The sequence below is a fragment of the Centropristis striata genome, chromosome 2 (assembly GCF_030273125.1).
Source record: "Centropristis striata isolate RG_2023a ecotype Rhode Island chromosome 2, C.striata_1.0, whole genome shotgun sequence".
Lineage (NCBI taxonomy): Eukaryota > Metazoa > Chordata > Actinopteri > Perciformes > Serranidae > Centropristis > Centropristis striata.
In genome coordinates, this window is record NC_081518.1 from 41,942,499 (window position 1) to 41,970,066 (window position 27,568).

Here is a 27,568-nt window from a genome sequence, read left to right on the forward strand (position 1 = left end):
GACTATGGTAGCCTACAAAATATTTACTGATATAATTAGTCAAATCAGAAGTAGGGACATTTTCTCATAGACTTCAATGCAATTTGCAACCAGTGAGGTCGATCGTTGGTGGCGATGATAAAGAATTCAGGTTTATCCCTTTATCAGGCAAATAACTATATTTGGTAACTTCAGGTAATATTTTGAGAAAAAAGTTGCAAATTTATTAGATTAAAGTGGCAAATCTACAAGAAAAAAAGTTGCAAATTTATTAGATTAAAGTGGTTAATCTGTGCCAAAAAACTCTCAGATTTTACAAGAAAAAAGTGGGAAAAAAGCTACATTTTTCTTGCAGATTCACCACTTTAAATCGCCTAAATCTACTTATTTTTTTCTCATAGATTTGCCACTTTAATCTTGTAAACTTTTTTCATGTTTTTTTTTTACACATTCTGGCTGTATGTAATATCCTCCAATATTCTCTAGGGTTGAAATTTGGAATTTGCAAGTATTATTACATCCATGTTGGCTTCACATTTGAGGCTCAGAAGCTACGTAATCTTTATAAGGTCCATAATTATTTCTCTGGGTGCTCAGCTGAAATGCAGTTTGCAGAACAACAGTCATGTCATGTTGTATAGTTTGTAATGGATCCGTATAATAGATTGCTAACAGCTGTCCCTGTCGCTTTTCTCAATACCTAACTAGAGTTGGCATGGCTCAGTTAGCTACATCATCTCTCATTTGTCAGGCACAGCCACTCCATTTACCTCTGTAGAGGTTCAAAGTCGGCACTTGGTGACATCACAGCCAAATAACTCTCCTTATATTCCTCAAATGTTGCTCAGTTTGTGTACAGAGTGATAGATACTAATCCTTGAACTCTTTGACTTATCTGAACAAGCTGCACCAAACACACACACACAGACACATGCAAGGACTTCAGTTCACTGAAATAATTGCTTAAACTTATCGATGCTTCATGCTTAACCTTTACACTTTCCTTCAGATGAACCCTAAACCCAATTACAACTCTCAACGCCAATGTCTAGCACTAAACTAATCCAGGAGTGAAGATTAAAAAAAAAAAGGTCTTCATTTCTTTTTAAAGCTTTAAGAAGTCTACAGAGTTCCTCTTCTTGCTGTGCACCCATTAACCCTGCTGACTAAAGAGGAATCTTTTTCACAATGGGCTTTCTTGCCCTGTTATCTACATACAGACAGCTAAACTTTGTGTGTGTGCATGTTTGACTGTGTGTGTGTGTGTGTGTGATCAGCTGTGTGTGGGATGTGCAGCAGGACAGATCACAGGGACCGTGGAATGCCACAGTAAGTGGGAGTGTGTTCCACTTGGGGATTCTTTAGACCGGTCCCTTTGTTGCACCACACTACTTACACAGCTCAGAAGCAAAGTAGATCCAAATTACAATCCTGTCTGACTTTAGTTAGACACATCTAATTAGTGGGACTCACAGATGTAGTCTTCATTTTACTCCAGCATTTTACTGCCCTCCAATCACACTGGTAAAGAAATATATCCCATACTCTTTGGGAAATTAGAATTTTGCTTGTTTTTTTTTTTCAGCTGGCAAAACACACTCAGATTGATCCAATTAAGTGTATCTTTTCTGTTACACAGCATTTCGAGCTGAAAACAATAACAACAAAAACACAATAGTCATGAAACTTAATTGAGTTCATTGTTTAAGGCAGTTCGTAATAAAAGTGGCTCAACTTTCTATGGCTCTAGCTGATCAAATGAATATTTGCTGCTTTTAAATATGTTCAGGTTTTGCACTCTTAGTTAAACAAAAACTATGTGAAAAAATATCAATAGAAAATACCTAGAAAATTGTAACAAGCATTTGCTCTGACATTTATTGATTTTCTGATTAATCAATACAACAGATTACCAATTATTGATTTAGGAAAAAAAAGCAATTGTTGGTAGTAGTTTCATCATTTGCCTACTGCAAATATGACACAAAAAATCATCTTTACAGTTGCTTTACAGCTACTGATGCAGAACAGGGATATTTTAGGGGGTATGTTCATATGCTGGTGCAAACAAAAGTAAAATGAATTGTACCTAACCTCACATCAAACAGTAGAATTGTATAAAATAAGAAGTGAGACTTTAAGAGCTGTGCTCAAGCCTCAGTTAACATCCAACCTGCAGAAGTGTCCTTGAGTAGGAACAGCAGCTCTGACCTTTGACCTCCTTTGGAACGGTGGTTCAAACAAAAAAGACTTAAGGAAAGACATAGGGATCAATAGTTATGCATAAAAAATTCATTGGAAAGTAAAAGCACAAATCTATTTCATCCATTCTTTGCTGTCTTGCTGTGTTCTTTACCTTTTCCTGACCCTGGCCTCATTTGTCCATTGAGAAAAACAATTCTATTGTGCGTTTTTGGCTCGAACCTTGTGATGCACAATGTGATTAATCAGCCTTTTTCCAGCACAGATGAACTAAAAAAGCTTTCACACTTTATCCAAATAACTTGCTGACATGCACACTCAAACTCACCTTACTCAGATGAAACGCTGTAGGTCAGAAGCTTTTGTGGTTCTTTGTGGTCAGATGACACTAATGTGAGTAAGTCGCTGGCTATTGGCAGGATAAACTTGGAGAGTGTGCTTTGGTTGTCAGGATGCTGCTTTAGTGTGCATATCCTTCATAGGGAATCCCCTCAGCTACTGATGAATGAGGTGTGAGACGAGGTAAACAAGTGAACAATGCTTCAGAGAGCTGAAATAGGGCTTGAATGATAAAATATGCGTGTGTACAGGGTAGTCAGAAATAGTTGCACTGGCTGAACTTCTAACTTCGCCAAGACTTTTGAAGTTTACCCTTGCTTTTCTCTGTCCAACTGAATGGTTGTCACAGTTACCTCACAAAGGCTTCTTTATCTGCTCTCAGTGCTCTCTCTTTCTCTCTCTTTTGGTTCTCAGCTATCTCTGGCACTCTGTCTTGCCCTCTGCTGTTTTCTCTCCTTGAGTGTTAGCTGCAGCTTAGTACACCATGAGGACATTCATGTGACTCTGAAATTATAGATGGTGGGGGAGATGAACTGTGTGTATCCTGTGTAACTGCGTGTGTGTGTGTGTGTGTGTGTTTTGCAAAGAGGAAATGAGGAGATACACAAGGACAAGCATCCAGAGCAGCTCCTCTTCACTTGCATGCACAGCAGTGACATCACCTAGTCCCAATCCCCCAACAGCATGATGTCACTGGCACAAATCTGACCAATGAGTATGTGCCATTTCACCAGACGAAATGGCTAGCAAGTTTAAAGTTCACAGAGAGCAGGGCCTGGCAACAAAGAGGTATTGACTGAGGGGAAGAGCCCGTAATTCACAGATGAAATCATAGGAATATGTTGGTCAAATGTGAACCAGGTTTCCTTTGGTTTTACTCTCAGACTGTGTGAAAGAAGTGGAAGTTGCCTTCGGGGTCTGAAAAGTGGAATGTGCAATTGTGCTTTAAACCTGCATTCTTTCTAATGGCCACTAGGGGGCGACTCCACTCGCGTATGTAAGTGTAAGTGTATGAGGAAATGAGCCTTCTCATTTGATTTATTACCTAAGTAAACATTTTACTAACAAGTTAATAGTCCCAGTTGCTAGTTTCCAGACTTCTTCTTATGGTTCCATTTAGAGTAAAATGCTTTGGGGCGTGGCTACCTCATTATTAAAGTTACCATGGCACTTTTTCAAACAAAAAGAGGTGCTGCAATGAGCATCCATGGCAGTGTGTTTTAAATAGCTGTGAACTTGTCTTTGGTTTTTATCATATTATGGAGCTAACATTGTTAGCAGCAACTTTGCACAGGGTAGCTATGAGCCAGAATCAGTCAGGTTGCCTATATAGATGGAAGTGCATAGTTTTCGAAGGTTCAAAGACCCAAATATGTTCCCTTCTGGCTCCATAAAAACAGGCCAAAATGCCTATAGAGGCTTCAAAAAACAATGTCCACAAACCGTGGGTGATGTCAAAATGGCTACGTCCACTTCTTTTATCCAGTCAATGGCTTTACTTTTCTAAAAACAGTCTGTATGAAGTCTTTTGTGTAGAGAGGAAGTTGATGCAGTGGTCAGTGTGTCAGCTGTGTGGCGGGCAGTGTGTAATTGTTGCGGTGGCATTGGACAACGACCTCCCTTCATTGGTTAGAAATGTTACAAATGTATGTTGATTCATATCAGCAATCATTAGCATGCCTGTGTGTGATTCATCTGCCATATCTACGGAGATGTTTATTGACATCGTAACTGTGAGAGAACAATGAACGCCATTCTTATACACTGAAGGCGTGTATTTATTGGGACTTTCTGCTTTCTGCTGTGGCCTGAAGCTTATGCAGTCATGTTTTTTTCATAAAATACATGTATGACTGGAGAGGGAGACATGTTTTGTTTCTATTTCTCTCCACTGAACAAGCTCAAACAATCCCTTTTCTAGAGATAAAGTGTGAAAAATTCAGTGCATATCTTCTAATTTTCCTTTCTTAACTTGTGTATTTCATTATATCCATACAGGTAATGACCTCTTCCTGGTGGCGGTCCATGAGCTGGGCCATGCTCTGGGTTTAGAGCACTCTAACAACCCACTGGCCATCATGGCGCCCTTCTACCAATGGATGGAGACGGACGATTTCCAGCTGCCTGAGGACGACCGGCGAGGCATCCAGCAGATCTACGGTAGGGTGTTGTTTATAACCTGTACAGAATGCTGAATCCAGGATGACATTTGCGTTTGGAGACAGTTAGCTTAGCTTAGCATGAAGACTGGAAGCAGGGGGAAACAGCTAGACTGGCTCTGTCTAAAGCAGGGGTGGGCAATTCATTTTCCTAAGGGGCCACATGACCAACACCACGAAGGTTGTGGGGGCCGGACCAAAGCTCTGAACTAAATTCTGCTTAATATTAATTTAATCGCTTTATAAAATACAGTCAATTATCTGGTTTTGAGCTGCTACTGATAAGAATACAATGTTGTGATGCTTTTATTTTGAAAAGGTGCCGTCTAGTGTGAAACGGGTGCTTTTATTTTGAAAGATAGTGACAGGATATAACAGGTAGAGCGGTACGAGTGCATCGTAATTCATATAAAGTTGATATAAAGTATCAAAAAGGCTTCTATAGTGGCTGACAGGACACAAGGTTTGTTAAAGTTTATTTATTCTGTCATATATATTAGTGGCTATATTTGTTGTCTTAACTATAGTAAAAGTGCTTGTTTGGTCAAGTGCTAATGCTAATGTTTGTTAGCTCTTACAGTGGATTCACAAGGTGACCAAGGAATGTCTTATTTTTATGTTCATGGAGCTACGATTTTAAATAAATCTTGTGAACTATCAGTAAAGAGTCAAGTCTTTGCAGGTGGGTACGTAAACCACCTTCAAAATAAAAGCACTGCGGTTGTATTGAACTAATTTCTGGGTAACCTCATGTGGCCCGCGGGCCGGCCAATGCCCAGGTCTGGTCTTAAGGTAACAATATCCACCAACCAGCTCCACTGAAGCCTGCTCACTAACATGTTTTTTTTGTCATTTGTTTAATCCGTACAAACTTAAATTTTACAAACAACACATTTTTAATAATACAGGAAACGAGAGGGAAAAAGCAGCCTACCCCAGCTTTATGTTTTATAGCATTTTATTTGAATTCAACACTTCTGAGCTTGATGCATTAGTGTGGTTGTCTCTCTTTCTTCATCAGACAGTCCTTTATCTTGTCTTTATGCATAATGTGATAAAATATTTAACCCATCCTGATTGTTTGTCTCTGCAGGACAACCAGACAGCGGCCCCACCCAGGCGCTGCCCACCGTGACTCCCCGTCGCCCAGATGCAAGACCACCTCAAACACCTCCTCGGCATCCTGACCGGCCCAGGACCACGGAAAGACCAGACCACTACGGACCCAATATCTGTGAAGGGAACTTTGACACAGTTGCTATGCTCCGAGGAGAGATGTTTGTTTTCAAGGTAAATGGATTGAGTTTTGAGGGAAAAGGAAGGTTTTTAACTTCAGCCAAAGCCTAGATAGATAGATAGATAGATAGATAGATAGATAGATAGATAGATAGATAGATAGATAGATAGATAGATAGATAGATAGATAGATAGATAGATAGAGAGAGAGAGAGAGAGAGAGAGAGAGAGAGAGATAGATAGATAGATAGATAGATAGATAGATATACTTAATTTATCCCAAGCTGGGAAATTACAGTGTAACAGCAGCATTACACACAGAGACAATGACAACACAATTAAATAAAAAGAACAACCTAGGCATACTTCAAGCAATAAAATATAAAAATACAATAAAATACAATAAAAAATAAAGTGTCTAAAGAAGGAGTATGTATTAAGGAGTAGAATAGAATTCCAGTGCAGAATAAATATGAATATACAGTATAAAAATGTTGGTGCTATGAAACAAATAAGGTGCAATGAACAGTGTGCATAAACAACACATAAAGTGCATAGACAGTATGTAATGAACCAGACTATTATTTGTTATTGTACAGTGTGATGGCATGTGGCAGGAAAGATTTTTTGTATCAAAGCCTGTTAGCTTGATCGAAGTTACATTATGAGCATAAAACTTAAGAAGAGATATGTTTACCTTCACGGTGGTTTATTACATGTCCTTGCTTGGAAATGCAGTCGGCTTCCAGCAGAGGAGCTGTCCTGACAAGTTAACTGTGTCAATAAATTAGTTATCCTTTTCCCTCGAATCAGTTTAAAACAAATGGCGTGTGCGCTGCCAACAAGGGGTCTGTTTTCAATCAGGTCCTTGTGGATTGTAAACCAACTGGGCCAGTGTTTTTTATGAGCCGGAACACTGTTAAAAGGACGGGGTGTGGTCAGGTGTTTGCCTTAAAGAGCCTCTGGACCCACACAAAACATTCATAAGGGCTGAAGCAGCAGTGAGCTATTAGCTGGGTTATGTTTTAGAAAATGGTTTGCCAGCGCTGGTCATTTGGCTGTTGGCTGCAGTTACTGTCAGCTGGGTTGTATTATATATTTAATATTCAAGGTTTTTTTTTTGTATGTATCATTATACATCTGCAAAGTGTTTTCACCTATCATGGAGGTAATGGTTCAGTCAGTGCCGATGATCTAAGGCATTTTTGTGGTTTCACTTTTAACCCTATAAAGCCTGAACCGTGAAATAATTGCCAGAAAATTCTAAATTTTTTTAAACTGGAGTGGTTGTTGAACCGGCTAACATTTTTTTCAATTCAATATCAATTTTCATATATGAATTTAATTTGGATCATATTTGATACATCAGGTCTTTTTGTGCAATTTGTTGCTCACAATTTGCTTTTCTTGAACTAACATAATCACATAAAACCTAATATTTTTAACCAAATAAAACTTTGACTTTCCTTTTAACATTTTCCTCAAACAAACAAAATATTTTTTTCCATATAAAACAACATCATACATCTGCTGATATGAAGTTTTCACGCAGCAATCACAGATCCACCAGTGGAACCAGCAAATCATTTTTGTTACATCTGGTATTTTTGTGAAATTTGTCGCTCAGTTTTTTTAATCATCAATTCATGTATTCATCAGGTTTTTCAGGAAAAGAAAATATCACACTGATGATGTAGAGGTCCCAAAAACGTATGTATCAAATATGATACACTTGGCTTTATAGGGTTAAAGTTAAAGTAACTTTCAGCAGCAAATTGGACATTTCTTCCTGTGTGTTTTCTCCTCTCCAGGGTTGGTTCAGTGATGCTTTATACATAGAGCAGCTCTACAAAGATAAGTAATGATGTGTGTCGGTGGGAGAGGTCGGAGGATGTGTCCAGTTTTGGCAGCGTTAAACACTGAAAAGGTTTGCAGATATTAGATCGAGCTGCACAGAGAACACCCAGGCTTTACTGTAAAAGAACGTCAGCTTCACTCCCAAAACAGTTGTCATGATTTCTGAAATGTTGACATTTCACAGGGAACCGCAGCAGCAGGGATTCCAACAGCTGAAGATATCCAACAGTATCAAACTATCAACTTGAACTGGATGCCAGTAAATAGTTTGACATGTCTACGTCAAATGTAAAATATATTATCTATACTTACACTACTGGTCAAAAGTTTTAGAACACACCAACTTTTCCAGAATTTAATTGAAAATGATGCAGTTTAATGTCTCAGTGTACTCTGAAATGAATGCACATTTGCAACATTTAAAATTCTTTATTGAGCATGATAGTGTTTTGAAAGTAAAAAAAAGATTCAAAATCACATTTTATGTTGGACTAAAGGACTAAAAAAAGACAAAATGACCAAAAAAGACAAAATTACAAAAAAAGACACCAAAAGACACAGAATGACTTAAAAAGACACAAAATGACCAAAAAAGACACAAAAAAAACACAAAATGACTTACAAAGACATGAAAAGAATTCAAAAATGGACAAAATAGCCCAAGACTCCATAGAGTTAAGTTGTTAACCCATTTCATGTTCCCTGAAAAAGGCCTTCTTGTATAATTCTGAAATGTACATTATTTTTCAGTTTTGGTTAAGCTTACCTTTTTTTATTTTCCTCTGGCAGTTCACCACTTACCTTTGTACCCTTTCAAGCTGTTCATTTGACTTGAACTGCTTGAATTTCAATAAAAAAATGGAAAAATTGGGGTTTTCTAAAACTTTTGACCGGTAGAGTATATAGTACATTGAAGTGAAAAACAACTGATGAAGGTGTTTCCGTTTGCATTAATCCTGGAAAACAGTGTAATCTTAAAGAGCCCTGTCCCTCCAAACACAGAGAACACTCTATGAATATCTCCTATCTTGGACTGTAAGTGTTTCTGACACTGGCCAGGACTTATAAGACTTGGCGTACAGCTGCCTGGACAAGTGCTGCACATGGTCAGACGGTTATATCTGTGCTCTTGGATTTCATTTCAGTCAGTAATGTCTGTGTTCTTGGGTTTCATTCACAGTAATGAAGCTAGTCTGGATAGCATTAATCAGTTACCAAAATTAACTTTTTCCTTGCTGCAAGTGGTTCTTAAACTATGATCTAATCAGAGTGGACGCAGACCAAAAATAATCTATACAAGCAGATATCTGCATATGAACTGGACAAGACTTTGGTACTGAAGCATTCTTTTTCTTCAGAGTTAAATTGAATGTTAATTGGATGGATTGCTATGAATATATGCATGTGCATTTGTTCAATTTTCGGACAAGTCTAGTTTTCATTAGCTATTTTAAGCTTTAACAAGAGAGTGTGATTGACTTGTAGTTCAGTCAGGTGTATGGGTGGCACCTTGATATCATGGCTCCAACTCTGGCTCCAAATGACATCACCGGCACAAGATGGCTGCGTCCGTAACCGGGATATTTCGGCTTCATTTTGTACAGTGGGAGGAAGTGAAGAGTTGTCGTCCATTCTATATACAGTATATATCATGGCCATGTTTATTGTTTATTGTTTATTGTATCCTTTGGATCCCCATTAGTCTTAAGAGATTTAAATTATTTATTAGATTTAAATTGTATGATTTTAAGAACAAACAACGGTCACATAAAACGAAACCAAATAGTCTATACAATATTTAGATATTTAGACATAGTCTGTATAAAATGAATAAACTGACCACATAAACATAACAGATAAAATACATAAATAATAATAAAAGAAAGAGGGGAAAGTGAAGTGAAGAGTTGTCGTCCATTCTATATACAGTATATATCATGGCCATGTTTATTGTTTATTGTTTATTGTATCCTTTGGATCCCCATTAGTCTTCATAGAGATGAAGACTATTCTTCCTGGGGTCCACATTAAATCAAACAATTATTACACAATTACAGCGTTTACACAGATAATAACATGATGTTATTCATCCTAACATGTAATGATGCTGATGTTAGACTTCATACAGTGTTCAGAGTGGCTGGAGACCTGTAACTGTTATCCAGTTAGATGCTTTAATGGCATTTAGTGCTTTACTTGGGATTCTTTTCCCACTGTGCTTTTCATGTTCGAATTTTAAATTCTGAAAAAATGCCTCCACTTTTCAGAAATTGTATTTATAAATAGTAGACATTGTTCCTCTCTGCTGTTACTCTGCATAGGAAGAATAGCTTACTTAATGTACTGAGAGAGTGGGAGTAATCTGAAGCACATCAGTCCCACTCTCGCTTCTCCACAGAGTCCTGTCCATTAAAAGAAGAAAGGGGCTGTCACTTTTTTTATTCTCTTTTTAGTATTTCTTCCCAGCGGAGGGCTGGGCCATAAAGACAACCAGCAGAGCACACAGAGCTACTTTCAATATTGAAACTCCCACACTGAGATCTGGTCTGTTCTGCTGAGGACTAATATGGTCAAGTCAGTCTTAATCTGGTCAACGCAAGGAGCTGTCAGCCCACACAAATTGAAAAGCACGCAGTCTGTTCGGTTCGGCCCTGATCTGTTTCTCTCTCCGACCCATCTCCGTTCTGTTCTGTTCCATTCCATACCGTGCCGCGCCGTCTCGTCTGCCAGGGTGTCCTGCGTGAAGGACAAAACTAGGTGTGCTTGCCAAAAGGAAGCAGCACTGAGCATTTTAGCGTTACATTATCCAGGACAAGCAGGGCTACTGACTCACCACTTATGAATGAGTCTGAGGGCTTCTAGTGTAAATCTGTCTGCTGGCGTGTGTGCACAGCATATAGAGTAGATGTGGATGTTCTGTGCTCGGGTTAAAATGTGCCACTAGTGATTGCTGACTTGATAATGAGATCACAGTTTGGTATAAAGTTATCTTGTATTAGGCTGAACAGAGAGAGTGCAATAAAGGGACGTGATAAAGCCACCAGAGCAGAGACCGACTATTATTAGCCTGCCAGTGTTCCGCTATTGTTAGTTTATTGTACGTTCTGGTCTAGTTATCCTTGCTTGGCATGATGACCACCAAGCATTACTACAGCGCTGTCAGACCTCAGTGGGTCAAATAGTTAAAATCAGTGGACTAATGAGAAGAGAATACCTTTCTACAGCAGCTTTATGGGCATCCACTGCATATTTCGCTGCAGAGGAATGTTTTGAAAAGGCAGAGGGATAGGATGAGGGATGAAGCCATATGTTTTGAACTTATTTGGGCATTGGTTTACTTTGACTCTGAGTTTCAGGAGTTAAGAAAGACAAAGAAAAAACTACTGAATATAGGGTTACTTTGGTGCTTTTATAATGCAATCAATCAGAATATGTTTTGAGAGCAAACTTTCCTCGCTGCAGAGAAACATTTTATTTGAGAGGAAAACTATCAACACTGCGTTTTTTTTTTCTCCATTAAAATACGTTTGTGATTTTAAGTGTGTTATTGCGGATTAGAAACTTGCCTCTGCACCTCACTGTTGGAAATTCAATTTTTCTTTTTCTCTCTGCCATCAGGCCCACAGTGTCCTTGGTGTAACATTTAGACATTGCCATATGCCAAAAAAAGAAGCTAAAATTGCACTCAGCGACAAAACTTCATTGGTTTCCACTGTAATATCATTACCACAATATCTTTTGTGAATTGGACTTTGCAATTGGGCTGATAGTAGTTTCAAGTTATGTGCAATTCATGGTGCTTTCAGTGGACACAGTCTATTTGTTGTGAATTCACCTGTGTGTGTTTTTAAAGTCAATTTTCAAGTCAAGTCAGTTTTATTTATATAGCCCAAAATCACATCACAATACGACATCCTCTGTCCTTAGACCCTCACATCAGCCGGGGAAAAACTCCTTAAAAAAACCCTTTTAGCAGGGGAAAAAGAAGAAGAAACCTCAGGGAGAGACAGAGGAGGGATCCATCTCCCAGGACGGACAGACGTGCAATAGATGTCGTTGTTTCAAGCAGCAATAAGAAATGATCAACGCCTAAACACACAATTTTTTGTCCCCTTAGGGCCGTTGGTTCTGGCGAGTGCGTAGGAACAGAGTTCTGGATAACTATCCCATGCCGATCAGTCACTTCTGGAGGGGTCTGCCTGGAGACATCGATGCTGCCTACGAGAGACACGACGGCAGGTTCGTCTTCTTTAAAGGTAAGCAGCAAACACTCTGACACGAGCACATTAATGAATGAATAAGAGTTAGGTCAAGGTCAAGGTCACGTTTATTTCTAGAGCACCTTATCTACAACCAAGGTTGACCAAAGTGCTTTACATAATTGAATAACAACAAAAAATCCAATCCAATACAAGATACATAGTTGAATAACAATAAACTCACAAATAAAAATAAAAGACAATTTAATCGAATAATATATGAGATGAGATGTACAATACAGCACACAGAAACAACTTTCTTCTCACGCAGGTTCGAAAGCCTGGGAGAAAAAATGAGTCTTAAGAGAAGATTTAAAATTGTCCAAAGTCTTTGACGACCGGATATGCAGCAATAAACTGTTCCACAGCTTCGGGGCAGCCACTGCAAAAGAGCGATCGCCTTTTGTTTTTAGCATTTAGACACATCCAGGTAGGGCTCATTTTAAAAACAAACATCAGGATCTTAAAATCTATTCTGAAATGGACAGGAAGCCAGTGTAGAGAGGCCAGAACTGGGGTTATGTGTTCACGTTTCTTTGTGCCTGTTAAAAGATGCGCTGCAGCATTCTGTACAAGTTGTAGGTGTCGCAATGAGTTCTGGTCTAAACCTACATACAGCGAGTTGCAAAAATCCAGTTTTGTGGAAATGAAAGCATGAATAACCTTCTCCAGGTCACTAGGAGAGAGGTACGGTTTGTGTTGTGTGTTTTGATCCGATTTACTGACACTGGTCTGTACCGAACTGTGTGCACATTCTTAAAAAGTTTGGTTTTGTAACCCAAAACATGTGTTTCTGGTATCTTGTTGTTTAAATCTTTACATTAGCTCTATGGAGCAGTTTTGACATCCAGATAAAAAAAAAATCCCTTGTCTGAATGTGCTATCTTTTACCTTGCAACCCAATGGAGATAAAAAAAAAAATCCAATAGCTGATGTATATAATTTAACACAAATATCTGTAAAGACCAAGAGCAGAGAACAGCTAGTCAGTACCTTTACTTGTTACCTTTTATCCTTTTGGCCAGGGAAGGATTATTGGATCATGTTTAATATAGAAGAAATCTGTAATTATCATATTTTTGTATGATATAAATCAAATATCGAACCACAGTTTTGCATCCAAACCAAATTTCTATTCATAAAAATGGCAACTCTTTTTAGAAGATCATTAAAGCGACTGAGTCAGATTCACCTCTTCATCCATACTCCTCTTATCCTCCTCCACCCGATCTCCCTCAGGGAATAAACATAACATCTATGATTCTGGTTCTTGTTGCTCTAAAAACAGGCCTGGCCTGTTCTAAATAATCTTCTTCTAGTTTTATTAGCTGTCACTTTTAGAGCAACACAGACTTCCAGAAGCAACATCAGCCTTTGAGAATATTCCCAATTTTGAAATTAGGGTAGCAGCTGCCTTACAGCGCCCAGGAAATAAACTTTGTGTCACAGCACTGCGATTCTTAAATAGCAACATCCAAACAGTGTTTGGATTCATTTTCCAGTCAAGCAGCACAGTTTACTCTGTCATGCCAATACACAATACTAAATGGATTTACTGGATGCTGTGTTGGAACACAAGATCAACAAGAACAATTTATCATAGGTCAGTCAGTCTTACATAGAAATGTAAAAATATTATTCAAAGTCAAAGACAAAGTCAAATTTATTTATATAGAGCATTTACAGACGGCTGAGTGCTTCACATAAAAGTGCAAAAAGTGCAATAAAATACAGAATTGACAAAGGTAACAAAAAAAACAAAAACAAAGCAAAATTAAATTTAAAATAAATTAAAAGAAGATGGGATATACACTACTGGTCAAAAGTTTTAGAACACACCAACTTTTCCAGAATTTAATTGAAAATGATGCAGTTTAATGTCTCAGTGTACTCTGAAATTAATGCACATTTGCAACATTTAAAATTCTTTATTGAGCATGATAGTGTTTTGAAAGTAAAAAAAAGATTCAAAATCACATTTTATGTTGAACTAAAGGACTAAAAAAAGACACAAAAAGACACAAAATGACTTACAAAGACATGAAAAGAATTCAAAAATGGACAAAATAGCCCAAGACTCCATAGAGTTAAGTTGTTAACCCATTTCTTGTTCCCTGAAAAAAGGCCTACTTGCATAATTCTGAAATGTAGCCTTACCTTTTTTTATTTACCTCTGGCAGTTCACCACTTATCTTTGTACCCTTTCAAGCTGTTGATTTGACTTGAACTGCTTGATTTTCAATAAAAAACTGGAAAAATTGGGGTGTTCTAAAACTTTTGACCGGTAGTGTATTTAAAAGCACTGTGGGATTACTAAGGGATACTATTCCCTAGCACTTGCCGGAGGAAAAAAACAAAACTTTAATAGAAGGCAAGAGAAAAGAGGTGGGGGTTTTTTTCTTCTCTTCTCATTTTCATAGATAAGATATTGCAATGTTCTTGAAGTCCAGCGTTCATATCACGAACATATGGAACATGAGTATACATTTTGACATACTCTCCTGCACAGAAAACCATCCACCATCTGGTTTATTTTTTACAACCTGAATACATTTGTAATGCCCCATGGTAATTTCACTCCATCATGCTTTAATGCTTTCATATTTTAACAGTAAAACAGATTCTGGAACTGAATCCATCTTCAGATGATGTTGAAGATGTACATAATGTATTGTACATGCGGAGGATAAATCTATTTTAGCACGGCTCATTATTTATACTGCCAGTCACTGAGACCAGCTTGTCTTTTACAACTGTGGATAAAGTTTGCTGAACGAAAAAAGAAAGAAGTGAGTCTTTAATGCGGCTTGACTCTGGGAGCTACAGGCTTTGGGGCAGCTGTTGGTGATGAGGAGGATGATGTCATCGGCAAGCCTCTCAGTGTGACACTTGGCTGCAGGCCATTAGCAAAGAAAGAACAAGAGAAACGAAAAGGAAGGGAAGAAAAAAGGAAGGAAGGACTGGCAGACCTGAGAAGGGGACCTTTAAATGGACCAATCAGATCACTCAACACCCTTACTTTCTGTCAGAGGAAGACAGCAGGCCTTTTTCAAGCTGCTTTTTTTCTGTTCTTTTTTTTTTATTTAACCTTTATTTAACCAGGGAATATCCCATTGAGATTAAGAACCTCTTTTTCTTTAAGGGAGCCCTGGCCAAGAGGCAGCAAACACAGAATACAGTTACATATTTACATAACATACAGACCTTAAACACGTCATGAGAAACAAGTGCATGTTATGGAATTGGCTTCAATAACTCTTAGTTTGGATTTAAAAGTGCTCAAAGTAACAAATTCAGTTAATTTCCATTCTTTCTGGCGCATATTCCAGCATAAGGTGCAGAGTAAACAAATGCCCTTTTACCCAACTCCGTACGAGCATAAAGGGACAGAAAGCAACAATTGATCTTCTTGTTCTTGTTCTTGTAGACGTGTGGCCTTGTGTGAGGATGAATGGACGGATGGGTAGATGGTGGTTTTTGGAGATATTGGGGCTACGTTTACATGATGACGGTCTGAACAGAAGATGCAAAAGTGGCGTCACGTCTTCACTTTTTATTCCTCGTTTAGACGAGCGTTTTCGGGAGGAAATCTGCTGCATACGGTGACGCTAAAGTGTGTGGAATTGGATTGTATGCAGCCAGGCGGCATCACTTAAAGCGATAAGAGCATCTTTGGGCATGTGGATGTTTTCACACCACGTATTTTCATCAGCTACTCCTTCCACAAAGTTCTCCACCATCACTAGATCTCCCAGGTCTCCTCCAAAGCCGTCTGGCTCGCCTCCGACCAATCGGTGCATCTAAAATGTGATGGAGGTAATTACAGATCCTTCTCTGTTCACTAGTACTGTGAATGAGAAAAGAAGACGGAATCACAAAAAAGAGTCAAAATTACGAAGAAAAAAAAAATCAAAATAACGAGAAAAAGTCGAAGTCACAAGAAAAAAGCCAAAATGACAAAAAAGTTGAAATCACGAAAAAAAAAGAATCAAAATCACGAAAAAAAGTCAAAATAAGGAAGAAAAAAAAGTCAAAATAACGAGAAAAAAGTCAAGAGAAAAAAGTCAAAATGATAAAAAAAAAAAAGTCTATATACTGAGAATATATCTGTACATATCCTGTACATTTGGTGGAAAGACTCCTGTAAGTTTATTAGAGCTGCCAGAGCAGCTTGAAGGTCCGACGCATGGAAATAATCCCACGTTTGTTTATTTTCCTGTACTGGAGCATGTATGTGACGTAAACACATACGTGACGTGAGCAGATCAGATCAGAGTTTTGTGTCTTGTCAGTGTAGACGACACGCTACGGAGGAGCGGATTCAACTTTTCCACTTTGGAGGGTGGTTTCAGATTTTTGCGTTTTTAAGCCCCAAAATGCCATCACCGTCTAAACGAAAGGCACTTCCGATAAAATATTTTGTCGTTTTTACCCGCAAGCGTCCTCGTGTAAACGGGGCCTTCGATGTCTTTTTTTGGTAATTTTGTGTCTTTTTTGATCACATTGTGTCTTTTTTTTTTGTAATTTTGTATCTTTTTTTGGTCATTTTGTGTCTTTTTTTGGTCATTTTATGTCTTTTTTTTGTCATTTTATTTCTTTTTTTGTCATTTTATTTCTTTTTTTGGTCATTTGTGTCTTTTTTAGGTCATTTTGTGTCTATTTTGGTCAATTTGTGTCTTTTTTTTGGTCATTTTGTGTCTTTTTTTTAGTCATTTTGTGTCTTTTTTGGTCATTTTGTTTCTTTTTTTTGTCATTTTATTTCTTTTTTTGGTCATTTGTGTCTTTTTTAGGTCATTTTGTGTCTATTTTGGTCAATTTGTGTCTTTTTTTTGGTCATTTTGTGTCTTTTTTTAGTCATTTTGTGTCTTTTTTGGTCATTTTGTTTCTTTTTTGGGTGATCTGAACTGTGCGTGTGAGATTCTGTTAAGTGAGTGGGGGTCGCGGACAACATGCATGTTAAATTGGGGGTCGCGACTCAAAAAGGTTGAGAACTACTGCCATAAAGGATCATTAAGCTCTCCTCTCCTCGTGTAAACGGGGCCTTCGATGTCAAATATCTGGAATATCTATTTTGAAAGGTGCAATCCAGACAAAAAAAAGTATCCATTCACTTCTCTTAAACAGCTGTAGGATTACTCAGAGGTTTCACAGCTGAAACCAAGCTGTTTATCCCTTCAGAAAAAACAAGAGTTACACAGCAGGAAGGACTCAACTCTTTAGGTCACTGAAGTGTTTTGGTGTCGTTATGGAAAGTCATGGAATAAGTCATGGGATTTTACATCAGGGCTGTGCACCGCAGGAACCCTGGGAAGCATTGCATCAACCTCTTGTTCTCTCCAGATGCTGAGTGGAGAGCTTTCATTTTAAACAAGGGGCCGGAGGTGGGTGGATGGATGGGTGGATGGCTGGGTGGAGGGAGGGAAAGGCGGATTGGAGCCAAGAGGAGAGATGTAATGGTGCCAGGAGGAACGGAGTCCCCCTGTCTGACACAGAGAAAAACAATAAAACCCTCCCTTCAGCCTGACATGAGACAAGCCGCTCCTAATGGATAATTACAAGCCAAACCAAAAGTCCTTAGTCAATGATGTACTCATTTCTGCTGTGTTTTCTGATTGCTTGCCAACAAATCATTATTGCGTTCATATAATTTACAAGTGTGTAAACGCTGGTTTGGTTTCTCTGATAGTTCTTATTGTTCTCTTTTTATTCCTCATTCAGTTTCAATTATTCAACATATTCTGTGCCAGCAAATTAAATGTGAGCGCAGCAGCAGAATGTGTTTGGGTACATCTGTTCCTGTATGTGGACGTGTGTGTTACCAAGTGTACTTGACATGGACTGTATGATGGCGTGTGCTAACATTTTCCAGGGTGCATAAGGGTTATGAGTGGGGGTGGATGGGGAATGTACCGATGTATGTATGCACATAAAGGATCATTAAGCTCTCCTCTCCTCTCCTCTCCTCTCCTCTCCTCTCCTCTCCTCTCCTCAGGAACCAGATTCTGGCTTTTCAGGGAGGCTAACCTGGAACAAGGCTACCCACTGGAGCTGGTTGATTATGGTCAAGATATTCCCTACGACAGAATAGACACAGCCATCTGGTGGGAGCCATCCGGCTACACTTACTTCTTCCAAGGAGACTGGTAACGTAGCCTTCAATCTGTCAGCACCACATGAAACCCCTCTGACTCACCTGCTACCCAGTATATAACTATATGATGTATTATAGTAGACAGTGTTTCCCACAGACCAGATAGCAATTTGTGGTGCTCCACTGACACCGGTAAAGCCCTAAATTCTTTAAATATATCACTTTATTGACATTTCAAACATTTTTAAGGCGAGAAAGTAGCCACTTAGATCCCCAGAGCGTCGTTAATTTGTCTAATTACCAGCTGTTTACACTTTTGTTACGCTACTCAAGCTAGCCATCGTGAGCAACGCACTTCCGGTTACATTTATAAAAAACGCCTGTTGCCCTTTACAACGATAGTATTTGTGCTTTTACTTTGAAAACAGGAAGCGAACCTACCCTCGATGTAGCTAGCTTGAAGCAGCCGTTTTGACTGCTCTCGTCCCGTTAACGGCATTTTTTAGTCCTGTATTAACCCTTTATCAGGCGAAGAACTATATTTGGTAACTTCAGGTAATATTTCGAGAAAAAAGTTGCAAATTTACGAGATTAAAGTGGCAAATCTACAAGAAAAAAAGTTGCAGATTTAAGAGATTTAACATGGCAAATCTGCAAATTTACGAGAAAAAGTGGGAAAAAAGCAATTTTTTTCTCCCAGATTCACCACTTTAAATCTCATAAATCTGCATTTTTTTCTCGTAGATTTGCCATTTTAATCTCGTAAACTTTTTTCTCAAAATATTATTTTCGTATGTTTTTTTTTTACACATTCTAGCAGTATGTAATATCCTCCAATATTCTCTAGGATTGAAATTTGGAATTTGCAAGTATTTCAATGAGTGCCCTACTAAGGGTTAAAGTGGTGAATCTGGGAGAAAAAAGTAGCTTTTTTCCCACTTTTTTCTCGTAAATCTGCAACTTTTTTCGCACAGATTTGCCACTTTAAATCTCTTAAATCTGCAACTTTTTGTCTTGTAGATTTGCCACTTTAATCTAGTAAATTTGCAACTTTTTTCTCAAAAAAATCAATATCAATAATCACGCTTTGGGTCTGCAAACCCTCGCTAAGCACAGTTCACTCGTGCATTTACATTCAGAACTGACTTGCATGTGTGGAAATCGGACTGTTAGACACACCACGTACTGTCCTGTGTAAGAAGTCTGCTCTTTTCTTGTTTAGACAGTTGATAAACAGTAACAACCATCTTCTCCGTTACTGTCTGCAGGTACTGGCGCTTCAACGAGCAGTCACGGCTGGCTGACCGAGGTTACCCGAAACCAATCAGCGTCTGGGGATCGTCAGTGCCTTCTTCTCCCAAGGGGGCCTTCCTCAGCGATGATGGGGGTGAGCTCAGACAAGAAGAGTGCTTTTTGTGCATGTGTGTGTGTGTAGGGGCAGGCAGACATGCCTGAAACAAAGAAGCAGGGTGTGGTCATGCAATTATCAGGAGAGACAGGGGATAGCATGTGTGTGTGAATTTGAGCCTACATGTAAAGGGCTTTTTGCTGCACTGTGCCTGGTTAGAGTGGAAATAGAGAGGCAAGGCAAGGCAAGTTTATTTGTATAGCACAATTCAACACAAGGTAATTCAAAGTGCTTTACATACACATTAAAAACAGCAAGACACAATTGAAAACAGTAAAAACAGTCAATTAAAACAGGGAAATAGAAATAAAAATATAAATAGGATAAAATAAGATACAGCAGGATAAAAAAGAGATAAAATAATAAAAAGCACAAGTCAAACATTGTGTAGTTAAAAAGTAAGGGCAGTAGAGTAGAGCAGATAGGTGTTAAAGTTAAGAGGACGCTGCAGTAAACAATAGTGTTTTTAGTCCTGATTTAAAGATAGATGGATAGATAGATAGATAGATAGATAGATAGATAGATAGATAGATAGATAGATAGATAGATAGATAGATAGATAGATAGATAGATAGATAGATAGATAGATAGATAGATAGATAGATAGATAGGCAAGGCAAGGCAAGTTTATTTGTATAGCACAATTCAACACAAGGTAATTCAAAGTGTTTTACATACACATTAAAAACAGCAAGACACAATCGAAAACAGTAAAAACAGTCAATTAAAACAGGGAAATAGAAATAAAAATATAAATAGGATAAAATAAGATTCAGCAGGATAAAAAAAAAGAGATAAAATAATAAAAAGCACAAGTCAAACATTGTGTAGTTAAAAAGTAAGGGCAGTAGAGTAGAGCAGATAAGTGTTAAAGTTAAGAGTACGCTGCAGTAAACAATAGTGTTTTTAGTCCTGATTTAAAGGAGCTGACCTCATATCTACAGGTAGTTTGTTCCACAGGTGAGGAGCAGAATAACTGAAAGCTGCCTCAGAGAGGAGTGATCCAGTCTCCAGGCAGACTTTGTTAAAGACAGGAGACATTTTTATGCCTCTGTGCTGGTGACCGTGAACTTAATGCTGTGGACAGAGGCATTAAGTTCTCATTTTTGCAAAAAAGCAATATCTCAGGAATGTCTGGAGGAAATTCCTTCTAATTTGGCAGAAACGTTCATATCATTTTTGGGGTTAAAGGTCACTGTGACCTCACAATACACATTTCTGGCCATAAGGAATTCTTATGTTAATTCAAAATTTCACACGAATGTCTAATAGGATAAAATGATGAAGAGATGACGTTTTATAAGATTAGATTAGATTCGATTTTTATTTGTCATTGCACAGAAATACAATGAAATTCAATGCACTCAGGTACTGGACTCATATAAAAAGCATAATAAATAGTAAATAACAAGATACATTCTTATCATCTCATCTCAATAAATAGTAAATAGAAAAGATACATTCTCATTCTCTCAGCACTTAATATATTCATGTCATTCATTCACTGTACCATCAACTTAGTGCCATTGTATGCATTAAAACAATACTGTAATTATATAAATATATAAAGTGCAGAGCATTGTGTTAGGTGTGGATGTCCTTGATGAGTGCTGTCGGACCGGTGAGTTTGTTTTCAGGTCGGAGTAGAGTATGGTGATATGGTGATTATAAGGGTCAAAGGTCAACTTGACTGTGACATTAGAAACAATTTTCTGGCCATTATTCAGTGTCATAGCTCAGGAACAGAAGAGGAAACCTTTGGTCAGATACTGAATTGGTGGCACTAATCTTGGAGATGTGTGTGAAGCATCCACACTTTAGATTTGTAGCTTCTCTGTAGCAACATTCAGATTTGAAGCATTGTCTACTGTCACAGCTACAGCGTTGTGTTTTATCCTTCTTCTGGTAGTCCATCACGAGCTCATTGGTTTTGCTGATATTGAGCTTTAGGTGATGATTGTTGCACCATGTGACAAAGTTCTCTATGAGTCCTCTGTACTCCTCTGTAAAAATAGTCTCTAAATGAAGACAGCATGTTTCTCAAAAAAATATACACCATTCAGTAAGGTCATACGTCTTCAATACATATATGAGACTGGACTGATGTGATCGCACAAAAAATGGTGAAATGACCTCTTAACACCACATTACGCCTTTACTGTCTTAGCTCCAAAGCTGTGGAACAAGCTCCCCCTCAGTATCAGAGCAGCTGAGTCTGTGTATCATTTTAAAAAACTTTTAAAAACCCACTTGTACAGGCTGGCATTTGTGCAATGATTTCTAACGTTCCTACACATATTTTAATTTTGTATCCTATTATTTTTGCTTGTTCATTGTTTTTGATGATGTTCTGTTATTTTTGTTTTAACTGTTGTATTGCCTCCCTGATAATGTGCTTTGTAAAGCACCTTGTAACCCTGGTTTTGAAAGGTGCCATAGAAATATAGTAATAAATTAATTAATTAATTAATTAACCAAGTTCCTGGAAGTTGGCAGACATTCAGTGTAAAAAGGCGAGGAACAGAACAGACAGATAATGAGAGTGATCTCAATCTTCTCATCTCTTGCCAAGAATCAAAAAGTGTCAAACTGTTTCTTTAAATTGTAACGTTGTCTGACATGTTCTTGCTCTCCTCTCCTTCTCCAGCGTACACCTACTTCTACAAAGGTTCCAAGTACTGGAAGTTTGACAACCACCGCATGAAGAGCGAACCGGGCTACCCCAAGTCCATCCTGAAGGACTTCATGGGCTGCACCGTGGACCTGGACCCGGACAGAGACACGGACACGGACTCAGGGCGCAAACACCCGGACGTGAACCGGCCGCCGGTCAACCCGGACGCAGACGACGGGGACAAGGGCAAAGACCGGGACGGGACAGACCGCGGGGGGACGGACAAAGACACGGGCAAAGGAACGGACAAAGACGAAGACTACCGCGAGGGCCGCGAGGAAGACACCAACGAGGTGGACGTGGTGCTGAAGGTGGACGACAGCGAGGAGCGGACCATGAACATCCTGATGGTGACCATCCCGCTGGTCCTGGTGCTGTGCATCCTGGGACTGATCTACGCCATCATCAACACGCTGCAGAGCAAAGGGGCGCCGCGGCTGCTGGTGCACTGCAAGCGCTCGCTGCAGGACTGGGTCTGATCCTCGTCAGGAGGGGACACTTGACCTTTGAACTCCAATTGGACCTTAGACACCACGCCCCTAATCCAAGCCTTCTCCCTGTGATCCATCGTCTCAAGTCTCGTAGTACATGTGGTAGAAAGTCCAATACTGTACTGACACACACACACACACACACACACACACTAGAAGCAAGCATAGATTATGTCTTACTTATACACACACACACACCACCCTAACCTCCTCCTGCCTCCCATGGTGCTCTACAATGCGTTGACTGTAGTCTATTTATATGAGAGAAGTTTGCACATTGTTTTTTTTTTCTCTTTGTTTTGATTCATTTTGTGTGATTTTTTTTTGTTATTATTATTATTATTATTATTAGTTCTTAACCAGGAAGACTATTCTATTCTTTCTCCCGTCTTTGCACCTCCTTCCTCCTTCCTCTGATCTCAGTCGGGGCTTTGTCCTCGCCGATAACTTGACATCTGCTTTTGCTATCACAGTTGCCACAAAAGAAAGAAATGAAGAGGGTTAGAAAGCGATTTGTAGATGGACAACGATGCTTCAAGTAGAGTTTGGTAGTTTTCCTTCCTCCTCTCATCGTCTTCTTCTTTCTCTACAGTATGTCATGAGGTGGGAGAACAGTTGGAGAGAAACAGGGTTTGCTCACAGCAGACGTAGTTTACATTTAGAGGTATATTTAGGCCTCCCTTGAGCCCAGATATTACCAGATATTAGTCTCCCTTTGACTCCCTCCAACAGAGATTAGGCTTAAAGCTGTAGTTCAGTTTGTTGTCATACAGACACTGATTTGTTCTTAAAGGTTAATTCCTGTTTATTACAACTTAGATCTTATTTTCTATGGCAATTTCATAACATATGGAAATCTTGCCAATGAAAATAAGACTCAAGTTGAAATAAATAGTACTTATCCTTTAAATCCAGACTACTTCCTTGTTTTGCTTCTTTATCTTGTACTCACATTACTAGACAAAAGGTCTACCTTCTTTCATTTCCTTATTTGGAAAGCATTTAAAGACCTCTTTGGCTGAAAGGGTACAGACTTTAAAGGGGATCTCTTCCCTTAACTTTAATTTATGTGGCTAATTTTTAGAGAGCTTCCTTTCTGTCAAGACCTTTTCTTTGTGCTAGAGAGGAGAAAGACCAATGGTTAATTTAAAGAGTCAGCTTACTGTGAAATAACACAAGAGAGGGAGCATTCATTGCATCTGTGTGTGTGTGTGTGTGTGTGTGTGTGTGTGTGTGTGTGTGTGTGTGTGTGTGTGTGTGTGTGACATAAAACATGGGAGAAACAAAGCAAAGCCACAGCCTTTAACTTCGGAACAGGATGTAACACCACAAGCGCAACACGGCAGTCACAGGGTGCAGCTAATGTAGCATGAAGTTTGTAATGGACTTTTTACTGCTGGTGTTTTTAAGAAACTTCACAGATGAGCTGAGGTCGAGCTGTTGTAAATATAGTGTAGCTGGGAGCAGCAGGGTGGGCTCGGGCCATGCAGGCTCATGTGAACACAGACTAATCCTCTTCATTAAAAAACAGCAGGTGTGTGTAAATGCTGTTAACCTCAGTGACCCCTAAACTAAACCTTGAACTCCCAGAGCCAAAACACTCTCCACTCCCTTTTCATCTCACAAGAACAGAGATGAGACTGTGGGCAGCGAAAAAATGTCCATCTTAACTACACTGCAAAAAAAAGCCAACTTGTATTTTTTGCCTAAAACAGTGATTTAAGTTGGTAAAACTTGGAAATATAAATTATTGACATTTAGGGCAATAATGTAGGTTAGCACAACAAAGGAAGCCAGTTGTCTGCTCAAAAACAAGTTTGTGAGTTGTTGTTATTTATATCTTTAAGTTGGGGTTCACAACAAGGGACAATAGTTCTGCTAACTCTTATTTCTTTGTTGTGAAATGCAGGAAATCGGTGAAATTCGGTCATTAGCGAAAGCTAGCGGCTAACTGATGCTAGCGGCTAACTGATGCTAGCGGCTAACTGATGCTGGCGGCGCTGCTTGTTACAGCTACAAGAGTAGCCATTAGCATATCAATGCTAACTCAAAATTGTGGTCGCAACATTAGCTGACATTTCATACAATCGTGCCAATTCAGCACATTATAGAAGTTAGCAGAAGTACGGATTAAAAGTTATTACAATGTAAAATTATAAGTTCAAATATCTGAATTCAGAGTTGAGGAAACTCAGAAACAAAACTTAAAATATTTAGTTTATTTGTCCAACTTAAAATGTTATCAAAGTTTGTTGCCTCAAAATTTTGAGTTCACCCAACTTTTCTTTTTTTGCAGTGTACTCATTATAGTGTTTTAAATTTTATTTTTTTTTAATCATATTTTTCCTGCAGTCCCTCATCGGCTTCCATTTATTTTTGTCAAGTATATGAAAATCAGGCAGATTATTAAGATGCAAAAATAATTTACTCCGATGGATTGTACTTCTCAAGCAAGTTTGCCTACTGATTTTCATATTTTACAGAAAAAAATGACATTGAAAAATGTTAATTTTTTCAAAATCATCACTGGAGCTAATGCTAATGAGTTTACAGACAGATGAAAATAATATAACAAATATTCAAATCCTTGTATTGAACTGCTAAAACCAATTCAAATACAACAATTCTGATTTGCATACAGCCCCAAAATGAACTTAGATAGCAAAAAATATTCATAAAAAAAGATGATTTTATTTTTTCATTAATCTTCTAATATTCGTCGCTAGTTTTTCTAGCTATTTTTTTCACTGTAACTAATGTCAATGAGATTTCAGATAGATGAAAAATAAAAGAACAAATATTCAAATCCTTCTATTGAACTGCTAAATCCATTTCAAATACAAAAAAAACCCATCGTATTTACATACAGCCCTAAAAATGAACTTAGATAGCAAAAAGGATTCATAAAAAAATGTTTTTTTCATTAGTTTCTTGGGTCAGGTGACATTAACACTATACTTGTGGAATGGGCAACTCTATTAAACTCTACAGTAGCATATTTTACAGAAAATGACTATGTTAATGTTTTCAAAATCATCACTGGCGCTAATGCTTATGAGTTTACAGACAGATGAAAATAAAATAACAAATATTCAAATCCTTTTCAAATTCTGATTTGCATACAGCCCCAAAAATAGCAAAAATATTCATAAAAAAAGATGATTTTATTTTTTCATTAACCTTCAAATATTCGTCGCTAGTTTTTCAGGCTATTTTTTTCACTGTAACTAATGTCAATGAGATTTCAGATAGATGAAAATAAAAGAATAAATATTCAAATCCTTGTATTGAACTGCTGAATCCATTTCAAATACAAAAAAAAAAATCTTATTTACATACAGCCCTAAAAAATGAACTTAGATAGCAAAAAGGATTCATAAAAAATAGTTTTTTTCATTCGTTTCTTGGGTCAGGTGACATTACCACTATACTTGTGGAATGGGCAACTCTATTAAACTCTACAGTAGCATATTTTACAGAAAATGACTGTGTTAATGTTTTCAAAATCATCACTGGAGCTAATGCTTATGATTTTACAGACAGATGAAAATAAAATAACAAATATTCAAAACCTTGTATTGAACTGCTAAAACAAATTCAAATACAACAATTCTGATTTGCATACAGCCCCAAAATGAACGTAGATAGCAAAAAGGATTCATAAAAAATATTTTTTTTCATTAGTTTCTTGGGTCAGGTGACGTTACCACTCTATTTACTCTACAGTAGCAATGGAAAATGTGAAAATTAACAAATCATTGGTAGTTTTTCAATTAAAATGAGTCTAATGAGAACCTATAAAGCAGCCCAACATGAGAGAGAGCGTAGGAGTGAGTGCAACTTCAAATCTGAATGGGAGGACGGCTTATCTGAGGTAGCATGGAGCAGTAAGCTGCCAATCGGACCAGAGGGGGCTCAGCTCACCCAGCTCAGGTTACAGATGTGGCCGGGGAGGGCAAGGAGAGACTGGATTTCTTGCAGTTGAGACAAGGGAAGGGGGGAGGGAGGCTGACCTCGTCTGCCTGAGCTTGCAAAGCTTGAATCTGAGGAATAAGGAGGTCTGGGAGAGGGAGAGAGAGAGGACTTTGATGGCTCAATCCCACTGGCAACGGCTCTTGTGACCCAAATTCTCCTGTTAGCTCTCCAACAGTGCCAAAGAGGAAACTTAAGCTTACAGTAGGTGACAGATCCTTTTTAGCAAGACATTCTGTAAGTGCTTGACTTAACCGTAGGGGTGTGCCATATCGTATCATTCACGATAATATCGGTATTTTTTTTTTATGGTTAAAAAACATGCATATCATGATATTGACAACGTTCTTACTTCTTGATGTAGTGGTTAAAGTTGTTTTAATCACAAAAAGCTACTTACTCCCTGTCGCTAAACACATGCAGCTTTCAAAATAAGAGCACGGTGTGTTAAGAGAATCCACCACAGAATTTACAAGAAGACTGTCAAAATAAGAGGCCTTAAATAAAACATACAAGAACCTTTATTCTCCTTTACAAAATGTCATTAAAATATGCCCCCGGAACCCCTAAATGGTTATTTTTATTATTTTCTCATACTCAAGAGTCAAGACAACATTTTTTTGTATTTGGCAACTGTAAAGATTTGCACTTCAAACTACATTTTAGACTTTTAACTATTCAGACTAAAAAAAAAAAAATCATGTTTTGTATATCTTTTTAAATATTTCCTTATATGGTCAAGAATATCGTTATCGCAAAAATAGCCTTCAATATCATGATATTCTTTTAGGGCCATATCGCCCACCCCTACTTAACCGGTTAAAAAACAACCTGCATATTGATTCCAGCTGTGCCTCACAAGCAGTAGCGGTTCATCTGCCGTCCATTTGACACGTAACAC

The 27,568-nt window shown here is 38.2% G+C and overlaps 1 protein-coding gene across 1 annotated transcript in view; it reads left to right on the forward strand.

The window, feature by feature from the left end:
• mmp15b (matrix metallopeptidase 15b) overlaps nucleotides 1-22,823 on the forward strand; it is a 41,783-nt gene extending 18,960 nt beyond the window's left edge. Inside the window, exons 5-10 of the mRNA XM_059351519.1 lie at nucleotides 4,519-4,680; nucleotides 5,773-5,969; nucleotides 11,890-12,028; nucleotides 18,024-18,174; nucleotides 19,391-19,509; nucleotides 22,178-22,823. Of these exons, the coding sequence (XP_059207502.1) occupies nucleotides 4,519-4,680; nucleotides 5,773-5,969; nucleotides 11,890-12,028; nucleotides 18,024-18,174; nucleotides 19,391-19,509; nucleotides 22,178-22,683 (1,274 nt within the window). The 3' untranslated portion in view covers nucleotides 22,684-22,823. The remainder of the gene's footprint in view (nucleotides 1-4,518; nucleotides 4,681-5,772; nucleotides 5,970-11,889; nucleotides 12,029-18,023; nucleotides 18,175-19,390; nucleotides 19,510-22,177) is intronic.
• Nucleotides 22,824-27,568: the final 4,745 nt, after the last annotated feature.